This window comes from Centruroides sculpturatus, unplaced genomic scaffold, assembly GCF_000671375.1.
Source record: "Centruroides sculpturatus isolate CEXI.00-Female unplaced genomic scaffold, Cexi_2.0 scaffold11, whole genome shotgun sequence".
Taxonomy (NCBI): Eukaryota; Metazoa; Arthropoda; class Arachnida; order Scorpiones; family Buthidae; genus Centruroides; species Centruroides sculpturatus.
This window is the reverse complement of record NW_019384501.1, coordinates 213,300-232,945: the sequence shown is the minus strand read 5'-3', so window position 1 is coordinate 232,945 and position 19,646 is coordinate 213,300. Positions and strand designations below refer to the sequence as shown.

Sequence of the window (19,646 nt, the reverse complement as noted above, 5' to 3'; positions counted from 1 at the left end):
TTGCTTTTTGTTTATAATATCAGGAGTAACCGTGACTCCCCACCAAGTAAGAAAGCCACTGACTGACTAACATAAATTAGAGTTGCCGATTTTCGGAGCCCCAAACATCTGAAGTAATTCCAAATATCTCATTCGAAAGAAAATTGTTTTCTTAGGTAGTATGCAAAATTTCAAAGATTTTCTGTAATGCGGTTGCCGAAATATAAGCGATTGAAAAAAAAAAAAAAAAGCTATATTTTCTTTTCTTCACCAGGCACTGCAAATGCTCGTAGAGGGAAAAAAAACTGGGTGTAGAAAGCTCAAATTTTAAACTTGAACTTCTCTCGTTGTCAGTGAGATGCTCACGAACCGGATATAACTTATAAGTCAAAGTTCACAGAGTTTCCCATACAGCTAATTCAGTTTTATGCTTTTTTCCTTTATTTTATGCTTGTAAAAATAAAATATTCAATTCGTGTGTTACAAATACTTAAAAAGTACAACTAAAATAATTAAAATACGCCACAAAAATCCATTTTAAAATACACGCGTGCTATCGCAACTCTTGCCAATTTAGCCTACTGGGAGCAGTTGTCCATAGAACGAAAACGAAGGGTGAGAACACTAGCAGCTCCCCAACCCGTTTATCTATCCCCAACCATGACATAAACCAACATCTACAAACCCAATCGATGAACATACGTAATAAGACAATAACTACTGGATTATTTTAAAAAATATGAATACATTTTTATTATTTTATTTAATCAAAATAAACATTAAAACACATTCTTCATTCATTGTACACTTAAGTTTCAATACAAATCATTAAACATATATTACATAAATATGATATTAGAATAAAATACAGACACATATAGCCTATACATATATGTTCAAATAATTAATTTTAATTACGTTCTTAAGTGCTTAATCTAAGTTAAAAACGTCGATGTCAATATATATATATATAGAACATAATATAAAAATTAATAAACTAAAAAATTCAATAAACTTATAGCATAAAATATATATGTCGTATGACATTATCATCATTAATTTTTTTTTATTTTATTCAGTTTATTAGTATTATATTGTATTAATAATTAAATTTATATATATATATATATATGTTTACTTAGGGAATATGATCCTTGTTGAAAAATTATATTAAAAATTGCAAATTTTGCTTGAAGCAATTGAAATGAAATGCAATTTAATTTCTAATTATTATCCATGGACACGAATGCATTATCCTTAGTTACTGAAAGCCCTAGGATTTCAGATTGACTATTATTGGAATTATTCGAAAAATATAAGCAATTGATAAGTAACGAGACCAATATGGAACATATTTATACAAAGGAATATTTAAACCGATAACAATTCATTTGTTCATGGATTTGCAATACGATAAACCAGAGCTGCAAATCGCGATATTCGTTTAGATTTAAACAGATTTAAAACTAATTAAAGTAGGAACAGATTCAGAAATTGAATTGAAAGTAGTTTCAGTGGACGAACTTCGACAAATTTGTTTCGTTTGGCAAACACAGCGAAATTTTCCACACGATGAACATGTTTTAAAACCTCGTAATTCTAAACTTGTAATTTTATCTTTATAAAATCTTAAAATTCTTTTATTACAAACGAAACCAAAAAATATAAAAAGACCTTGTAAAGTATTAAAAATAATAAAAAGATAAGCTAATATTTCACCAACGAGCTTATCACGCGGATACCAAGCAGCAAGGAATGCAAGGATCCAAGTGAAACCCATGACTGTTGCCATTCGGAGATATAAAAAAGCATCATTTTGCTTCTGCTTTTGATCGGATTTCGATCGAATCATTTTTTGAACGACTTTAATGGCACGAACTGTAAAGCTAAATAGTAAAATGTTAACAATTACAATGATGGCCAATGGAAATGCAAAAAATACTAATGCAGCTTTGGAATTTGTTATCCAACAAATATCGTTATAACCATAAAAAGCACCAAAAGTTGGATTAAAATTATCCATCAAGTATGAAAATAATACAATAACAGCGGGCATGCCATAAGCGTACAAAATATACCAAAATAATGTTGTGATCTTTCTCTCTAAATTCAACATGTTCTTGTTTCCAAAAGTCTTATATAAATCGTAAGCCATTATGTTCATCCAAAATAATGATGCTAGAATTTCAAAATGTGTCAAAATCCCTACAATTTGGCATAGAGTTCCTTTGACGGTTCCTCTTTGACCGAGAAGAAAGGTTATTTGCATTAATAATATTGAAGTTGTTAAAAATATGGTATTCCATCCCGGAAGATTTCGCAATTTCGAAAAGATAATATATGTAAATAACACAATAACTAATGCCGTTATTGAAACACAAGAAAGAATCAAACTAAGATAAGCTTGAATTTTATCAAATTCCATTATATAATCCTGTTTCATCCAATTCTTAAATCTAGTTATATTATAACAAACAAGAACACTATCATTCTCGACACGTTCGTAAACAGATAAATCCATAGAAGGGCCTAATTCTGAATTTCCTGTATATATTAAGGTGCTATTTTGTAATATTTTATACTCGTCTTTTTCTAATTTTAATCTAGGACAAGATGGATCAAGTACAACCTTACTATGTTCACATACGATGACGAATCCACTTACATTTATCAAATTTTCATTATGTCTAGATCCTTGAAATAGTATATTAGCCACAAATTGCCCTTTAGAATATGTTTTACCGGTTTTGTTAATGTATAATTCTTTAATCATATTAGAGCTATTATTGTCATTATTTAAAATTAGTGTAAAATCTTGATTCCAGTATTCTTTGTGTTGTCCTCCTCTTGAAGCGGAGCACCAAGTTGATAAAGTATCTATACTTTGATGAATCTGAGATACTTTACTTTTCACATTTGCTATGTCTAAGTAAAACGCATCAAGAGAAACAGAACTTGCCATCATCGATACAATATTATCCACGGAAGGTTCCTTTTTGGAGCTATTAGTACTTTCGCATAATTTAAATTCAGCTTCAAATTCTATTTTAATATCCTCCGAAACATTTCTGGTATAATTATCATTAGATGTATTATAAGGTATTAAAGTAATATTCATATCTTGAATGCGATTTGCAGTTATTTGAAAAAATACAGCAAGAGATTCTTGTAATTGTTCCTTAAATATCCACTCATTTGATATGTTATGTTCAATTAAATCAGAAAATTCTACGTTAAAACTTAGTGTTAGATGAATACAATTTGAATCTACATCTATCATGTCTGGTCTTTCATTGGGATCCGTATTATCAATTACTTCTGATTTTGGAACGCATTTGAAATCTATCAATACATATTCTGTACTGCAATATAATGTTCGACAAATGTTGCTGAATGGATCCCAAATTTTTGATTTTCCGCAACGACGTTGATTTTTGATAATTTCTTCTTCGTCTTCGGTCGAGAACATCATTCGTTCTTTGCCATCCAGTCCAAAATTTAACAAAATAGAAAAGGCTGCAGGTATGTTATCGTTATTTTTACCTCTCGATAGAGTTTGAAGTTTCTCTTCAGAAAATACCTTTTGTAGATGACTTTCCAAATATTTAAGCGATCTTAAACTATTAAATGACCACATTGGACACGATAAATGTCTTAAATCTTCACCGTTACAATAGGCGCAAAAGATATTTTTATAAAATAATTTGGACTTACCACCCGAAACTGGACCTGTAAATTTTCGGCATAAATCGTTCAAATCTTCATTATTAAACTTCATACCTGTTTTGCTACATTTTTCAATTGCGTTGAAACACATTCGTGGTTCCGGGAATAATTCAGGTGGCTCAAAAGTCCAACCATTTTTAGAAATTTCCCATAAAGAAAGATTCTTTCGTTCACCATTACAATGGGCACAGTAAGTATTTAAATAAACCCGACCGTTGCTACTAGTTACAGGCGCAAGTTTGTTACTACACTTTTTATTTAAAATTGTACTCGTGAAATTTGCGGGACAATAATTACCTATGTAAATTTGTTGAGGTAAACGCTCGTTCGTGTAACAAGATGCATAACGTTGCTCTTCTGATGGTGCCATAAAAGTATGGCACACTTCTTCGTAATCGACGCAACAATCTCCGTATGAAGAACATAAAGAATCACAGTAACAGGAATAAGGAGGCGATACGGTTCCTTCTCCACATCTATCTTTGCAAGAATCCCAAGGTGTGCAAATTGTTTGAGGATACCTTTTAATCGATCTCGGTCTTCGTGACTTCAAAGAAACTTTAGCAGGAATTATATTTGCATTAAAATCTGTAGAAATTTTACCAATTGCAGATATGATCTTTTTAGTTTCGTCTTGTAATCCCGTAGTCTCTCGAAGTAAAATCGGAATTAATAAGCAATAAAGATACATGTTTACAGAAAAATAAATGACATACTAACAAATACCAGAAGGTAGACAGCTGTCAATCTGTTCATTTTATCGAATAATATTGAAACCTTGATAGCTACGTTACAGTTTATCTTGTGGAAAATAAACACCTGCATCGATGACGAATTCAAGGCCTTGTGAACTGTTAGATATATTCTTTAATCTACTTAATACACTTTTTTATAAAAATAAATATATATATATATGTATGTATTATATATTTACAGTCTATAAATATATACAGTATAATTAAACATACAAATGTAACGATATACAAATTTAATTCTTGTGCATTATAATTTTTAGAAATTTTGTTCTCGTGAGAAAGATCCTATCCTTTATTTATATCAATTATCTAATAAATTTTCCATTAGGTTTGTTGCAAGTCATCAGTGCGATAAGACCTCTTTTTTTTTAATATTAGCTTTTATTTAATTAATAAATTTGAACTTTGCACAAATTTTTATACTTTATGAAATTTTATTGAATAATTAGAATTTATTTTTACTACATTTTTTATAAATTTTAATTTCCAAATTTTATATTCTACTTCTTAACATTTTCAGTTAATTCTTCACAAATTAGAAATTTAATTAGAGGGCTATCGTTGCCTTGATATTTGCTCTTGGGTCCTCATTTGTCGAAGATCTTCACATGTTATTGATATTTAAGGATCGTCTTTGGAAATTTCTATCTACAAATTTGTAGGAACTATAACAGTACGCAATCACCATCAGCCGAGCGCGTAAAACCATCGATTTGTGGAAGTTGGTTGCGGGTTCGCGCCTCGCGGATTGGTTTTTTTCCATTTTGAATTCTCTTAACAATATTCATTGAGAAGAGTCTTGTAACCTATAATTTTATGACAGCATTTCATAAGGAATACATTCACAAAGTCTTCCCAACGTAGTGCCAAAAAAGTTCTCTCTTCTGCATCTAAATTGTATCGCTACACTTGTATCTCTCTTCGCTCTGAAGATATTCGGGACCAGTAGCGGTCCAAGGGATCCTGGCCTCTACCAACAAAAAAGGAAAACAAACAGTGGAAAATTTTCACAAAAAATCTTTTCCTAATTAAAATTTACATTATGTTTTATCTTCTATTTCTATACTACTACTGAATTACTGAGTTCTTCACTGTTCGGAGCGGTCCCGACTTCTCCCTCAATCTGTACATTCGTTTTCTAAAGTACAAGATAAATAATATACTTTAGTCTGATTTTACATAAACATCTATTTATTCTAGACGTTATTATAGTTCTTCCAACATAAGTTGGCAGTTGTCAAATCAGACTAATCTACTTTTCAATTAGTTGTAGGGGGAGATACTGCTTTATTAATTGTACTGTACTGTACATAGTTAATTGTTTATTCTAGTCTTGAAGCATTGGTATCCCTTTCTCTCTTATGAATGGTTCTCTGATTCGACAAATGCCAACTTACGTTAGCAGGACTATACTTGATTAATATCAGCATAATAGTTTGGAAACTGCCATTATGAAATAATTTTAAGAAATATAAAACACGAGTATCCATTAAAATCTTATGTTTTCTAGAATACTAATCTATGTATTTGTTATTTTAAATTGTATATATAATCAGTTAAAAATTCTGAGCTTTTGACATGGATAAGTGAAATCCAATATTACGTTAGTAATCAAATTTAAAAAAATATTTGCCTAGCAATTAAAGAACACTGATAAGCTTCTATAACCTAACAACAAATTTCCATTTGCTTATCTATATAATGAAAACACATGAAAAACTTTAAATACAATCGTATTAAAATTAATATAGGCCTATGCATTTAAATCTTTTAAAATATTTTTAAAAGTTATTATTGATAATTAAAAATAATTTGAAATATTTTAAAAATTTATTGAAATGGTCTGGCACTGTACAAAATCAAGGCCAGTTATTATTTGAGGCATTTATTTACAGTACCGACATTAGACATCTCACCGTGTCCTAGGTGTCGACTCTCCAGTTTTGGATGTTGAGGTTTCATATGGTAAAAACGTGTTCAGTCGTGATGATCTATTGCTGAAAAACACAACGTATTCTTCAATCTGTCTTCTTTTCTTCTTTCTTTACGGGTCGAATTTACCCATAATGGGACTCCAAAGCACTGAAAAGAATCCTCCAAAATTATCATCGACCGAAAATACCATTTATAGTTAAGCCCTAAACTATGGCTTATCTCGCTTATATCTTACATAAATCTGACAATAATTCCTCATGTCGTATTTTCGCGGATTGTCCGGCATGTCGGGCTATCCGGGAGAGACCATGATATCACATATTTCCCTATGGTAAAAACAGGCATGCCGGTTTAAGTGAGGTCATACATTCCTCAACGGCATTAAAAAAACGAACGCGTTTTTATTCTAAAACTGTGAAACTGTCAACATTACATCAAAAAACTACGATTATATGTTTAATTTCTTTATTTTGTCTTCTTTCTAATGACGTAAAATACTCATGGAATTCCGAAAGCGTTTCTTTCATGTGTATTTTATTGTTATTTAATTCAAAAACGCAAAAATAAGCATATTAAATTTAAGAACTCTCCGTTTATTATCTCGGCTTACACCTATTAACATCGGCTTTGTGTGAAATTTAAGAGGAAGATGTTATTTTTAAAGTCGGGGTTGATGGTCAGTACAGTATAGCCCACACTAACTTACTACTGCTACTACTACTGTCAATAAGTGTTAATTGTTTTATTGTCTTATTATAATATTGACAAGGAATGCATGAAGTCGAGTGTTAGTCGCTTCCTGCACGCACGTGTAGAAGCGTCATCTAGTGGTCGGAAAATATGACAAGCATTAAAACGGTAATTTTGAAAGGTAAATATTATCGCTAAATAGATATACAACAAATATGCCGCCGTTCGATGCGCCGCTCCGCGACGAAAACAAGCTTAAGCAATGGCGTCGTCGAACGGTACACACTCGATAAGTAATCCTACAATTTTTTGTTTATAGCATAGTTTATATGGATTATTCCCAAAAAAAATTATACGTGCTTTGGAAATGTTGAGTCAAATTAGTCTAGAATCGGTTATATATATTGCTGTTTTTTCTTAAAGGTCGAGGGTGTAGAGAGATAATGGAGGTCGTATTTAAATATCCAGTAGGGTCGGACTTAATGACGATTTTACTCGTTAAGCTTTTCGTCATTTTATAATAGTTAAAAATATAAAAAAATTTTAATAAAATATGATAACAGATGGCGCCACCAAAATTTTAAATGTTGCCGGGAAAGTTGAGCAACTTGTAACTGGTTTATTTACAATTTTATAAAGATTTTCCACAGATTACAACTACTTAACGTACTTGTATCGACTGTTATCACACCCAACAACTAAATTGATACAACTAAATCGGATAAATATACAAATATAAATACAATGATACAAATAAATATTGATACAACTAAATCGGAACTATCGCCTATCCAAATTATATACGGCTTTCTAATTATCTCTATCTATTATACTAGTTTGTGCAACATTTTTCCAACTGTGTAGAATATTCTCCTCTGAACTGAACTGACTTTGCAAACACAAAGTCCAATCAGAAGGATTGGACTTTGTGTTTGCAAAGTCCAATCCTTGAATCTGATTGCATGGAAACAAAGACCACCAGAATCGGCGAAAACAACTTTAATATTACAGGAGACCCGAAAAAAAAAATATCTTAAGAAGTTTGGTCATCATTTTATTCTGAAAATGGTCACTATTAGCATATTTTGCTCTTACAAGTTAAAAGCGCCATATTTCTAAATCCGTCAATGTCCGAATCTGTAGAACATATTTGCTGTAATGTGGATAAGTACACGTAAAATCAGAAATTTATACTTTGTGATCATTATTTATTGTCTCAAATCATAACTTTCGATACGTGGCGATTTTAATTTTTGTGTTCTGTCATAGGGAACACTAAAAGAATTTTATAATCGTATCCGTTGTGGGTTCGGCCATGCCCACAATTGGGAATAGCTTAATGTTCTTGTGAACATTAAGATGAATCTTTTTCTTCCGGGTCCATTATAGATTCGGTCAGACCCACAGTGAGGTTGGCCAGATGGAAAGGATGGAGCCCGACATCGAGATCAGACCACCTTTGAAAAATTTGTAAGGTTTTCTACCCGGGTTAGAACCAAGTGCCTTAGTATATTATTTAAATAATAATATATTAATTGATTTAAAGTATAATTTTAAGAATTAATTTAATTTTTAAAATTGTTCTCTCTAAAATCAATATCATAAATTATTATCTAATGTATAATTTATGATATTTAAAAAATATACATTTTATAAAAAGAAAAAAAAGCATTTTATTACTTTCTCCCTCTAGTGGTGACATTTGTAATTACTAGAAATACCCGGATGAGTGACGATCGTAGATTTGGCTCGATCGCCATTTTACTTAAGAAATAAAAAAATAATAAGTTCAATCAAAGTAAAATGTAAGTATTTGGTCAATTGTAATTTTAAATAACTATTTTCGTGTTAAACTTATCCATTTCGATAACTTGAATGTCTTTATTTTCTTACATTTTTATCTAGTATTTGATTTCATTCAATATGACAATAGATAAAAATAAGAACTTAATTCTATTATTCAAGAATTGAATAATAATAATTTATTAGATAATTTCCCCTTTAATATTAAATGTGAACTTCTCTGCACAGCACTGGGTAATGCAGGGAAGCACGCTTTACAGGCTGATTTTTAACCGTATTGAACTTATAAATTCCAGATTTAATTGATAATTTATTTAAATTTCTTGATATTCGTTAACGTTATCTATGGTTTAATATAATTACAAAATATATATCATATATTAACTACAACTAAAAATACAGTGTCTTTTTGAAATAGTGGGACAAACTCTGGGAATGATTCCTCGCTGGAAAATAAGGAAAAACAAGATGTTCCAGACATATGTTTATATGCTTTTCTTCTATTATTTTCTGTTAAGAATCATCTCTCGAAGTTTATCCTATTTCAGAAACACCCTGTATACATATGATGATTAAAAAAAAATGTGCAATATCTTCCTACCCATGACTTAAACTTATGTCAGTAGTATGCACTTCCTTGAATTTGAATTTCTTAATTCATAATTTTCCTTTCATCCTTTTGAATGTCTTCTGAGAATGAGAGAGACAAAAGTTTTGGGCATCCAGGTGATGGCGTATTTGCATGAATATTTGTTAAATTTGTACCGCTTTATAATTTAAAAGGCTAAATTGTTAAGTTTGCGAAAATAAAATATTCTTATTATGTAACATTTTCAGCTATTCTGTTCTCAGCTTATAACAAATGCAAATTTATGTTTTGTATCAACATTTTGTATTTGATACAAACTGAGAAGGCTATAGAAAGACAAAAGAATATTGTTGAATAAAGAATGATTTTAATTTTCTGAACGTAGTTAAATATGATAAGTCTTGCTAAGAGTAAAATATTCTATTTGATTGATATTGATCATTTATGAATAAAATAGGTGCAAAATATTGTAATTTATTGTTATGAAATAATCTACAAAAGGGGATTAATATGAATTTCTGCAAATTAAAATGTTAGCAAAATAATAAAAATATTCCAATAAAAAATTTGAAGTTCTGGTTAAGAAAAATAGAAATTATGGTAATTTATAAATAAAATTTGACATAAACATTGACTAAGTTTGTCAGTCTTTGATAAATTACACAATGTACAGTATTATTCTGAATTTTTATTGTAATTTTTAACACATATTGTTATAAAAAAGGTATATTTTGTATTCTTTAATGTAGAATCTGAAGCAGATATTTTCAACTTTTGTTGCTTATCAATTCTTTTCTAAACTTAGATTTAATTTATTAATCCCTGTATGTTCTTATACAAAATAAGAATAAATTACAAGTTGGATGATTAAAAATAAGTTAGCAATTAATAATAATTTTTTTTTTATTAAAATAAGTCAAAATTCTAATAAAATAATCAAGCCAACTTATTTGATTAGTAATATGATTTGGGCTTGATTTTGTATTTAAGTAAAAACTATTTGTTTTACTCTACTAAAATTGAAAGATACAGTATATCAGATACTACTCAGATATTATTTTTATTAAAATTTTTAAATATAATAAAAAAGAAATTTGTCTACTGACATCCACAAATTACCCGTATTAATTGATCAACCTCCCAGATAAATTGACTGACTCCTCAGATTGCTAGCACCACATTAAGGACATCCGATCTAAAGCATTATCCATTACAGGAAAATTTTATAAAAATTATAAAGATAACTTTTTGCTATGTATTTCTAGCAATTTAGTTTTGTCTTATATATAACTGCTTATTAATAAATTTGACATTTTTATCATAATTTTTGTTACAAATATAACATTCTTCTGTTGAATAAACTTGAATATTAATAAAATTCTTTTAGGTCATCTGAAGTCAATGTTGATGATCTTCCTCCACCAAGGCCTCCAAATCCTCAACAGCATGCTGCTCAGAAAAGAATACAAAAAACTCAGGCTGAAGTGGATGAGGTAATAAAAAAAATTTAACATTATCAGAAATCTGACAATAAATATTTTTTTATAAAATGTAAATAATTATAATTATGAAAACTGTTAAGTTAAAATTCTACATGAAATTTTACTGTCACAATATTCACAAAGCAATGGAACCTTCTGGTTTTTAAATTTTCGGATCAGTACAATTGTTCTAATAAACTTTTTTAAATTTGTAATTTGACAAATTTTACTCCTTTGTCATATAGAAAGTTACTCTTCTTGTTGAATTATTATTCTTTATAAAGTTATCAACTATTTCATTAAACCAGTTATTGCTAAATTTTTTGATTTATGCCACACTGTAAAATGTATAAAAGTTCTCTGGTGCCACTTCATGTTTAAACTTAAAAACTATACATTTTAAATTATGCATATAGCTGTGTACAATAATGACTGTTAACCTAGAAGTCAAGCCTGGGATAACTGTTATTATTATTATTACTACTCTTAGCTTCATTTCTTCCCATAGACCTTACTGGCATAGATGTCCCTACCAGAAGCTTGAGCTCCAGCTGGCATTGCTCTATGGATCAGTAAAATTACAGGGCTCTCCCATCACGACAATATGGTGACCGTGGGAGAGTTGTTATTATTATTATTATTATTACTACTACACTGATTTTAAAATTAACAGTAATTTATATTTCTTGAAAATTGTATATTCTTCTTGCAAGTGTTGTATGTTCTTTTGCCTGATGAAGACATTTTTGAAAAAGTCAAAAGTACTTGTGAAATCATTTCTTTTTGTCATTAAACACAGATAACATTGATAGCATTCTCTGTGTACTGTATATTCTTCTGATAGAATTACATTATAATTGTATTATGGTAATTAAATACAATGCTTATTTAATTAAATACGATTGTTTTTCAATAAATATTACAAAAAACACAAATAGTAAAAAAAAAATAATCTGTTAAACTTCATAGAAACTTTTTCTTAATATCACTAATTAATACTGTTGATTATTTGTAGTACAAGATTTTTCAATTAAATACTGAATTAATTGTAATGGCTAAATCACTAAAACAACATAGAGCTGTTGATAAATTATGTAATGAAAATAAGAGTGGGTGAGTATGCAGGTAATCATTACAAGGGGTGGGAGTGTGTACAAAAATGTTATCTAATGCTAGGGTTTTTAAATTGACTGGTTTTGTTTGTTAAATAATAATAAATTATTTAATAGGGATTAAGCCAAGGTAGTACTTTTGCCAAATGGCAACAACATATCTCATGTTGTGTATTAATTCTTAGTACAATTAAGAGTTGATTGAAGATAAGCATTACATATAATTTTGGAAGTTGGTATGTATGACAGCATTATGAATCATTACAGGGGAGTTGGATAGTATTTAAAATGTATAAAAATAGTGTTGTGTAATTTATAGACTATCTCATACCATAGCAGGAAAAACTCTACTAGAGAGAAGTTTTTCCTGCTATTTAGGAAAGGGAAATTAATTTTGCTACAGTAATTAAAAAAACAGTCTAATATTTGAAAATTAATATTTTAAATAGGATTTTCAAAATGATTATCATTCCTCATTCTACAGTTACCAGCTTAAAATCTTAATAATTTCTTAAAATAAAATAAAAGTAACTTAGCAAAATTTATTAGATTCCATGTGAATGCATAAATATATGATACAATTTTACTGAATTTTTACTTTTTTTAAATATATAATATGAAGTTTTAACATTTACAAACTAATGAAACAATTTATTGAATATATAAAATAGTACTAAGAGCTGAGATACTCATTTAAATATTATTTGAATTTATTAATATAAAATAAGATTTTACAAATTTGACCATATCACATCATATATGTAAAAATAAACAATTTTTGTAGTTTTATATAATACTAGCAGGAACCCATCAAAATTGATGGTTGTATTCATTTAAAATACAGTCATTGGACTCATTTAAAATTTGGTATTCACAAAATCATCAATTCAGCAAATATGGATGTCTGCAGAGGGGGACAAGTAGAACACTTGCCTCCAGGATTGAGTAAAATCATTATTGTTTCATTTAAATTTATATACAATATATATGTATTTTAGTATTGATGCCATAATGTATTTTATAATTTACTTGTAAAAAAATTTCAAAAAATTAAATAATTAAATAAAATTTATTGATGTAGAGAATTCATCCTACATTCATAGATTCTTTCCTGTCAGGTTGTAAAAATTGAACTTCTATCACACTTGATTATGTAAGGTAGAAACTCAATCTATGTAGTTATGAGATCCTTTTTACCTTTCCTTGCCCACTTTTGAACTCCACTTCTCTCTTCACTAATTCTATCATCCTTCCACCTCTATTCTGCTCTCCTCCTTCAACTCTCATCCCTCTCTCCCCATTTTTCCCATTATTTTCTCTCCTTTCTTTTGATTCTTTGTCTACCCTTGTTTAGTTACTTTCTCCCTTTTTACAACCCTTTTTCTACCCTTATTTATAACTTACTACTTGTAAAGAGATTGGATATGGGGCAACAAGACTGCAGTCGGGGGAAGAGTAGGTTCAATATCAGTAAAGATGTAATTATTTGTCTCTAAGCTTTTCCCCACTGAAAAATTTTCTGTGGACATCCATGACAGCAAGTATTTTCTTGGCCCCACTGCAGGTACTGTACTTCTTATCTCCAATTGTCCATTTGTCAAGAGGATCTCCTCCCATGATCCTCTCTCTCAATGACTTCTTTCAGTTTTGCATCCAGGTCCCAGGATAGTAATTTAGCATTCTTAAAGCCAACCATCTTCAACTGTTGGGACTTCAGATTAAGGGTGACAATAGGGTGGCCTGCTGGCAATCACTTTGTCCTGAGCTTTTGCAAATAAAGTATCAGAATTACAGTAGAGCGTCGATTATCTGAATCAATTGGGGACTCAGGTTGTTCAGAAAATCGATGTTTTGGATAACTGATTGTGTATGAAAAATACATTATTAATATAGTATATTAGTATATCCCATGTTTAAATTTTTCTCCGTTTCATGTTGCTTCGCATTGATGTTAAGCCTAACAAAAATTTTTATAATAATAATCATGGCTATTGTATCGTTAAAAATTATTTCTTTATTTTGTACAAACAAAATAAATATATTGAAAAACTAGCTGTACCCGGCCATACATTGCTGTGGCTCAAAATATATCTATTATAAATGTATAACACTCCCCACAGGAAGGAATTTCGAAAAATCCCTTCTTAGTGTACATTCTCTTGACGTACCCTATTAAAATGCAATCAAAAATGCAAAAAAACCGCATCTAAAATAGTATAATAGAAGTTGAGTGCTTCAGGGTAAGCCTTAATTTTGTCCCTCTCCCCCATGGGGAGAAATTTCGACATCTATATAATATACAAGTTCAGACATGTGCACTGCATATCTTGTCAATCACGCGACTGCGCCACGCAGTTACCTATCTCATATACGTATGTGTCTTGCCCCTCGCCACCCACTGACACCAAAAATATAAACGCTTACCTAAATGATATCTTTTAATACTTTATGAATTTTCAGATAATGTCATTTATGTTTAAAAAAAATTGAACTCAGATTTATTGTATTGTGGAATCCCATAATATTTGAAACTTGAATTTAGGTGCATTAGCAGTCCATAGTTTGAAACAAACAAAAATCAGTAATTTTACCAAATTAGTAACAACTAATGATTGAGAATCTTAGTGAAATACCGAGATTTATTTCTATCAAATTGCAAAATTCACATGGGCAAAGCCACAGGTAACAGCTAGTTATTAAATATAATAATGAGTTAGATGGAAAATGATTATATTTTATGTAGAAATTTAGGCCGAGACTCCACTAGCATAAAAATGGGCATAAAACCCCTTGCCGTAAAAGCTTTTAATCACATGACCATGGTATTTTATGCCTGAGCAAGTCATAAAACCAGCATAAAAGTGAGTTGAGTAGTGTTCAACTTTTGATGCAAATATGGCCATAAAATGGTACCATCCACCAATCAGAAGTCATTGAAATCTAAGTCATTGTGACACGGTGCAAAAATGGCAGAAAATGAGCTTTTGTGTATGTTCTCTTGTGGCTACTTTAGAATAGATCTGGAAAGATTTATTGAAAACATCCGAAAGTATTCATGTATCTATGACAAGTATTCATGTATCTATGACAATCCTGATCATAATAATGGATGCCTAAAACATGCAATATGGATGGCCAAAGGAAAATCCTTCAATTTAGAGGAGTATATTATAGAAAAGCTAAGCTTATATTATCTTAATAATACGATAATAAAAGTTAATATATGAAAATAAAGATATTATTTTTACTACATTTGTAAATATAGTACAGAAAAAGCTTGTAGAATATACTGTAATCATTGTCTTTATATCGATATATCACGTATACAATGGTAACTTCAATAGTACCGTCGCTTTAAAAATTTCACTAGCTTCACTGCACTCCAGGTGCAAACACAAAAAGGCCAAGTGATTAAAAGCTATTATGGTGAGGGGTTTTAAGCCCGTTTTTATGCTAGTGTAGTCTCACCTTAGACATAATATATACAGCTTATCAGATACAAATTTCCAATTAAATTCAGCAGAAAGTTTTAACATTGTTTTATAGTGTCTTATATTATTACTAGCTGCAAGTACCCGCTTTGCTGGGTTTTTATTTGTTCATACATTTATATGTAATATAGTTTTTTTATATATATAAAAGACTGTTTCTCTTCCTCTACATAATCTTTCTCTGATTCGATGTGTTTCCCTATAATTTTCAAGTTGCTCTTCTGTCTGATTATTTCTGTTTCGTTGATAATTTTCTCATAGCAATGTTAGACATACTTCTGTTTCTTCCGTGGTTTCATTTCTCTGTGCCATCTTTTGCCTTTGAGATATGATTCGAGACCGCAAAAATTTTTTCTTGCGCTTTGGCATTTTTTTTAATTTTACTGTCTTGCCTGGCACATGCACTGAATATATATTATGGTGACAGACACCATAACATATATTCATTTTGTTTTATAAATGCAATGTAGCATAATAATGATCACTTGGTACTATTCATTCTTTTATTTCAATATTCATTGATACGCATTTATACACACGTTTCGGGCTTCATTTCGCCCCTCTTCAGTCAACTAAAACATATAAAACCAATTTTACATACACAACAACCTGACATATGAATTTAAAAAATTGTGAATTATGCAAGTAGCACATAACATACCTTTAAAATCACAAATTCCATCTTTAGACGTGTATTACCACAAGTGGGAATCATACAGTATATATTGGATTATTTCAAATACCAAGCCAAAGACTTAATCTTACTTGGTGCATACAAGACCCAGACTTTTGCAGTTAGACTTTTCTGGATCTTGAAGACTCCTCAAACTTCTATTAAGTCTTATAAAAATTAATTTATTACTTAGATATTAAACTATATTATAAACCTATCATTACATAAACCTGAAGATATCAAGAAGATCCTAGAATGGACATGTAGCACAGTTCTTTCTTCTTTAATGTCAGTACCAGTTCATACATAATCTACATGATTGAACTTTTCTCTTCAATATCAGTAACATTTCCCACATAATCTATATGATTGAACTTTTCTTTTACTAATTTTTTTATCCTTATTTAATATTAGTAATAGTTCTTACATAGACAACTCAATTAAACTTCACTTTTACAAATTGTATTTGTTCAGCTCTCAGCATCTAGTGGCGTTTTCCTTTATGCTAATTTGCATAACAATGTGTTCTTATTTAAAAATTGTGAGTTAAATTCTCAACTATTTTTCAGATTTCTTCCAAAAAGATCTTCTTCCAAATATATTCATTTAGCAATATATCTAGTGACATTTAGTGCCACCATAATATATATTGCTAAATGGCACTAGAGATACTGCACATGGTAGGCTACACCTCACTCATGATGATATGCAGCCTTACAGACAGGCAGCTACAATATTCATTGATCATCCATTCAACTTTATTAAGATAGTTGAAAACTTTTTGTGTTTTCCTTTAAAGGTATGTCTATGTATTTGAAAATATAGAAGATTGTATTTTGCATACGAATGTTCCAATAAAATACCAGTAGCTATTATAATTATCTCAATTAAAACTCAAACACTATAATCAACTGTCTTTCACTGCAAGGTACCTAAGCCTTTAAGTACAAAGGGACTCTGAAAAAGCAGTAAAAGGCAGATGGTTATAATTATCATTGTGTAGTTTAAATTCTGTTTATTTGAGAGAATTAAAATTCATTAGCTATTCAAGATATTTTCATATTTTCAATATTCAGTGAAATATTTCTTACACTTAAACTTATTAATTATGAACTTTCATTGCAGAACTTTCAACATTTTATATTTTAATAGGAAGGCTTCTCTGTGCATTTTACATTTATTTTATAAAGCTAAACTACATTACTTCAGATTGTACTATTACATTTTAACACTCTATACTCTTTAATATTTAAAATATATATCTATTATTTGTATTTTATCAGTTCAAATCATATCAACAAAATATAGTTAAAGGAATCTATGTCATTCTAGATATATTCTATTTAAAAACTGTCACATTTCATGCTTTACTTAAACTATTAAATTCAAATCAAAGTACATCTCAACGATTATCATCAGCAAACATTTGTATGTTATACAAATAAATAAGATCTTCAGAAAATAAATACGAAAATTGATTTGGGTCCAAATTTGTGTTTGTTTTTTTTTTTTTTTTTAACTTGTAATTCAGTAGAGCAGTCCATATAGTTCTTCTTCGAAAATTTTTCCCTATAATTTTTTATTTACTTATGATATATTTTGATTTGAAAAAGATCATTAATAGAATCTTGAAGTGTGACTTCTTAGAAGAATGTAATTACCAGTAATAAATTTTAATTTCTATTATATAACTTGTGTTATATATAAATATATTTTTTTTATTTTCTAGAATAGTTAAGTCACAAAAAAAAAATGAAATATTGCTTGCTTTTTCTTCTGTTTTATAATTTTAATGCACACTATAGATTTTAAGTTAACATCTTAAAAAAACATTAATTGAATTTAAATGTTTAAGAAAGATAAAAAAAATTATATAATAAAAATATTAGAGTTTAATATTTTCTTTTAATACTTCACATAAAAAAAAGCAAAATTATTTTAATTCTTTAGAAGTATCTTTGTGGTATAGTGAAAAATTTTATTTATTAAGACACATACATGAGATAAAATAATTTATTTCTTGACAAGAATACTGTGAAAATTAAAAGGAGGTATCTGTTCATCTAGTCATTTTACAACTAACCACTGTGCTTTTTCTTTATGTCTGCTGTTTGGATGATGTCATTCAATTGACATGACTAGGTTGTGGATATCATGTGTGCCAATTTGGAGAAAGTACTGGAAAGAGATCAGAAGTTATCGGAATTGGATTATCGTGCAGGTAACAGTGTATGTGCTGGCTGATGGAAATATGACCATGAAATTTTAATTTGGCTTTTGTTATACAGTCAGCCATGGATATTCAAACTACTTTTGTTCCGTGATGTGTTCTTTTGTTTTTGCCTTGTATATAAAGTCTTGTTTCAGCTTCAGTGTTGTGTTGTGACTTGTAAATATAATATAAATACAAAATGAAAAAATAAAGTTTAAATTAATGATAGCCTTTCTGGTTTATTTAAATACATTTAAGGTATAAAAATTTATTGTGTTTCAAAATTTATTTAAAATTTTTAGTATCATAATTTAATCTATTCCAAACTAAACAAAACTATAATTTTGGTTTCAATAGTGTTATCTCTCAACATATTACAAACATAATGAGACATACCATTTGAATTATGTAAATCATACTTTATTATAATATATTCAGAAATAAATTATTCATTATCTTTTACAGATACGTTACGGCAAGAAGCTTCACAGTTTGAACAGAAGGCAGGAAAGCTGAATAGAAAGTTATGGTGGAAGAATTGCAAAGTTAGTAAACCATTCTTTTGTCTGCTTATTATTATTTTTAATTAATAAAAAGTTAGATATAGCAACACTTTGTTCTAATATATTACTTAATGAATATATTATATGAAACTTCAGTATAAACTTTTCTACAATTACAGAAATACAGGTCTACAAAATCTCAAAGCAAACACTGAATGTTATAGAATAATGAAAGTTATTTAATAATGATGTGGGTGATGTTTGAATCATAAAATGTGTAGCAAGTGCATGTGTCCAGAACGGTAATCTGCAACAAAACAATGAATGAAAAAATAGATGATGAAATAGTTGGAATAATTATAGTTTGGGCTGGAATGTCAGCAAAGGAGCAATGAAGCCCATTTTTGTGGAATCTGGGGCAAAAGTATTATCAAAATACTATATTGAGAAGATCTTTTGTCTCTTCTGGGCAGATGCCAAGAGACTGTTTCTAGATGGTGACTATTTCGTCAAGATGCTGTGTCTTCACATAGGACAAAGGCTAGAATTGCATTCTTGCAGGAAAGTAAAATTGCATTTATCAGATCTTCAGAATGGTTGCCAAACAGTCTTGATGCTGCTCCCTGATTATTTCCTTTGGGGCTACTTGAAACAAAGAGTAAAGAGACAAAATGTGCATACATTATATGGATTAAAA

The 19,646-nt window shown here is 29.4% G+C and overlaps 2 protein-coding genes across 2 annotated transcripts in view; one reads left to right on the top strand and one right to left on the bottom strand.

Moving 5' to 3' along the window:
- Positions 1–1,141: 1,141 nt before the first annotated feature.
- On the bottom strand, positions 1,142–4,444 carry LOC111622040. Its single transcript, XM_023364351.1, has one exon. The coding sequence runs from the start codon at positions 4,394–4,396 to the stop codon at positions 1,430–1,432; it is 2,967 nt and encodes a 988-aa protein (XP_023220119.1). The 5' UTR covers positions 4,397–4,444; the 3' UTR covers positions 1,142–1,429.
- A 4,336-nt stretch (positions 4,445–8,780) lies between these two features.
- The window catches only part of LOC111622062 (vesicle-associated membrane protein 3-like), a 30,392-nt gene continuing 19,526 nt past the window's right edge, over positions 8,781–19,646 (top strand). Inside the window, exons 1-4 of the mRNA XM_023364381.1 lie at positions 8,781–8,890; positions 10,865–10,970; positions 18,377–18,455; positions 18,912–18,991. Of these exons, the coding sequence (XP_023220149.1) occupies positions 8,889–8,890; positions 10,865–10,970; positions 18,377–18,455; positions 18,912–18,991 (267 nt within the window). The 5' untranslated portion in view covers positions 8,781–8,888. The remainder of the gene's footprint in view (positions 8,891–10,864; positions 10,971–18,376; positions 18,456–18,911; positions 18,992–19,646) is intronic.

Excerpts from the sequence above, each read along its gene's own strand:
- LOC111622040 (XM_023364351.1), bottom strand. The coding sequence starts at position 4,396 with ATGTATCTTTATTGCTTATTAATTCCGATTTTACTTCGAGAGACTACG.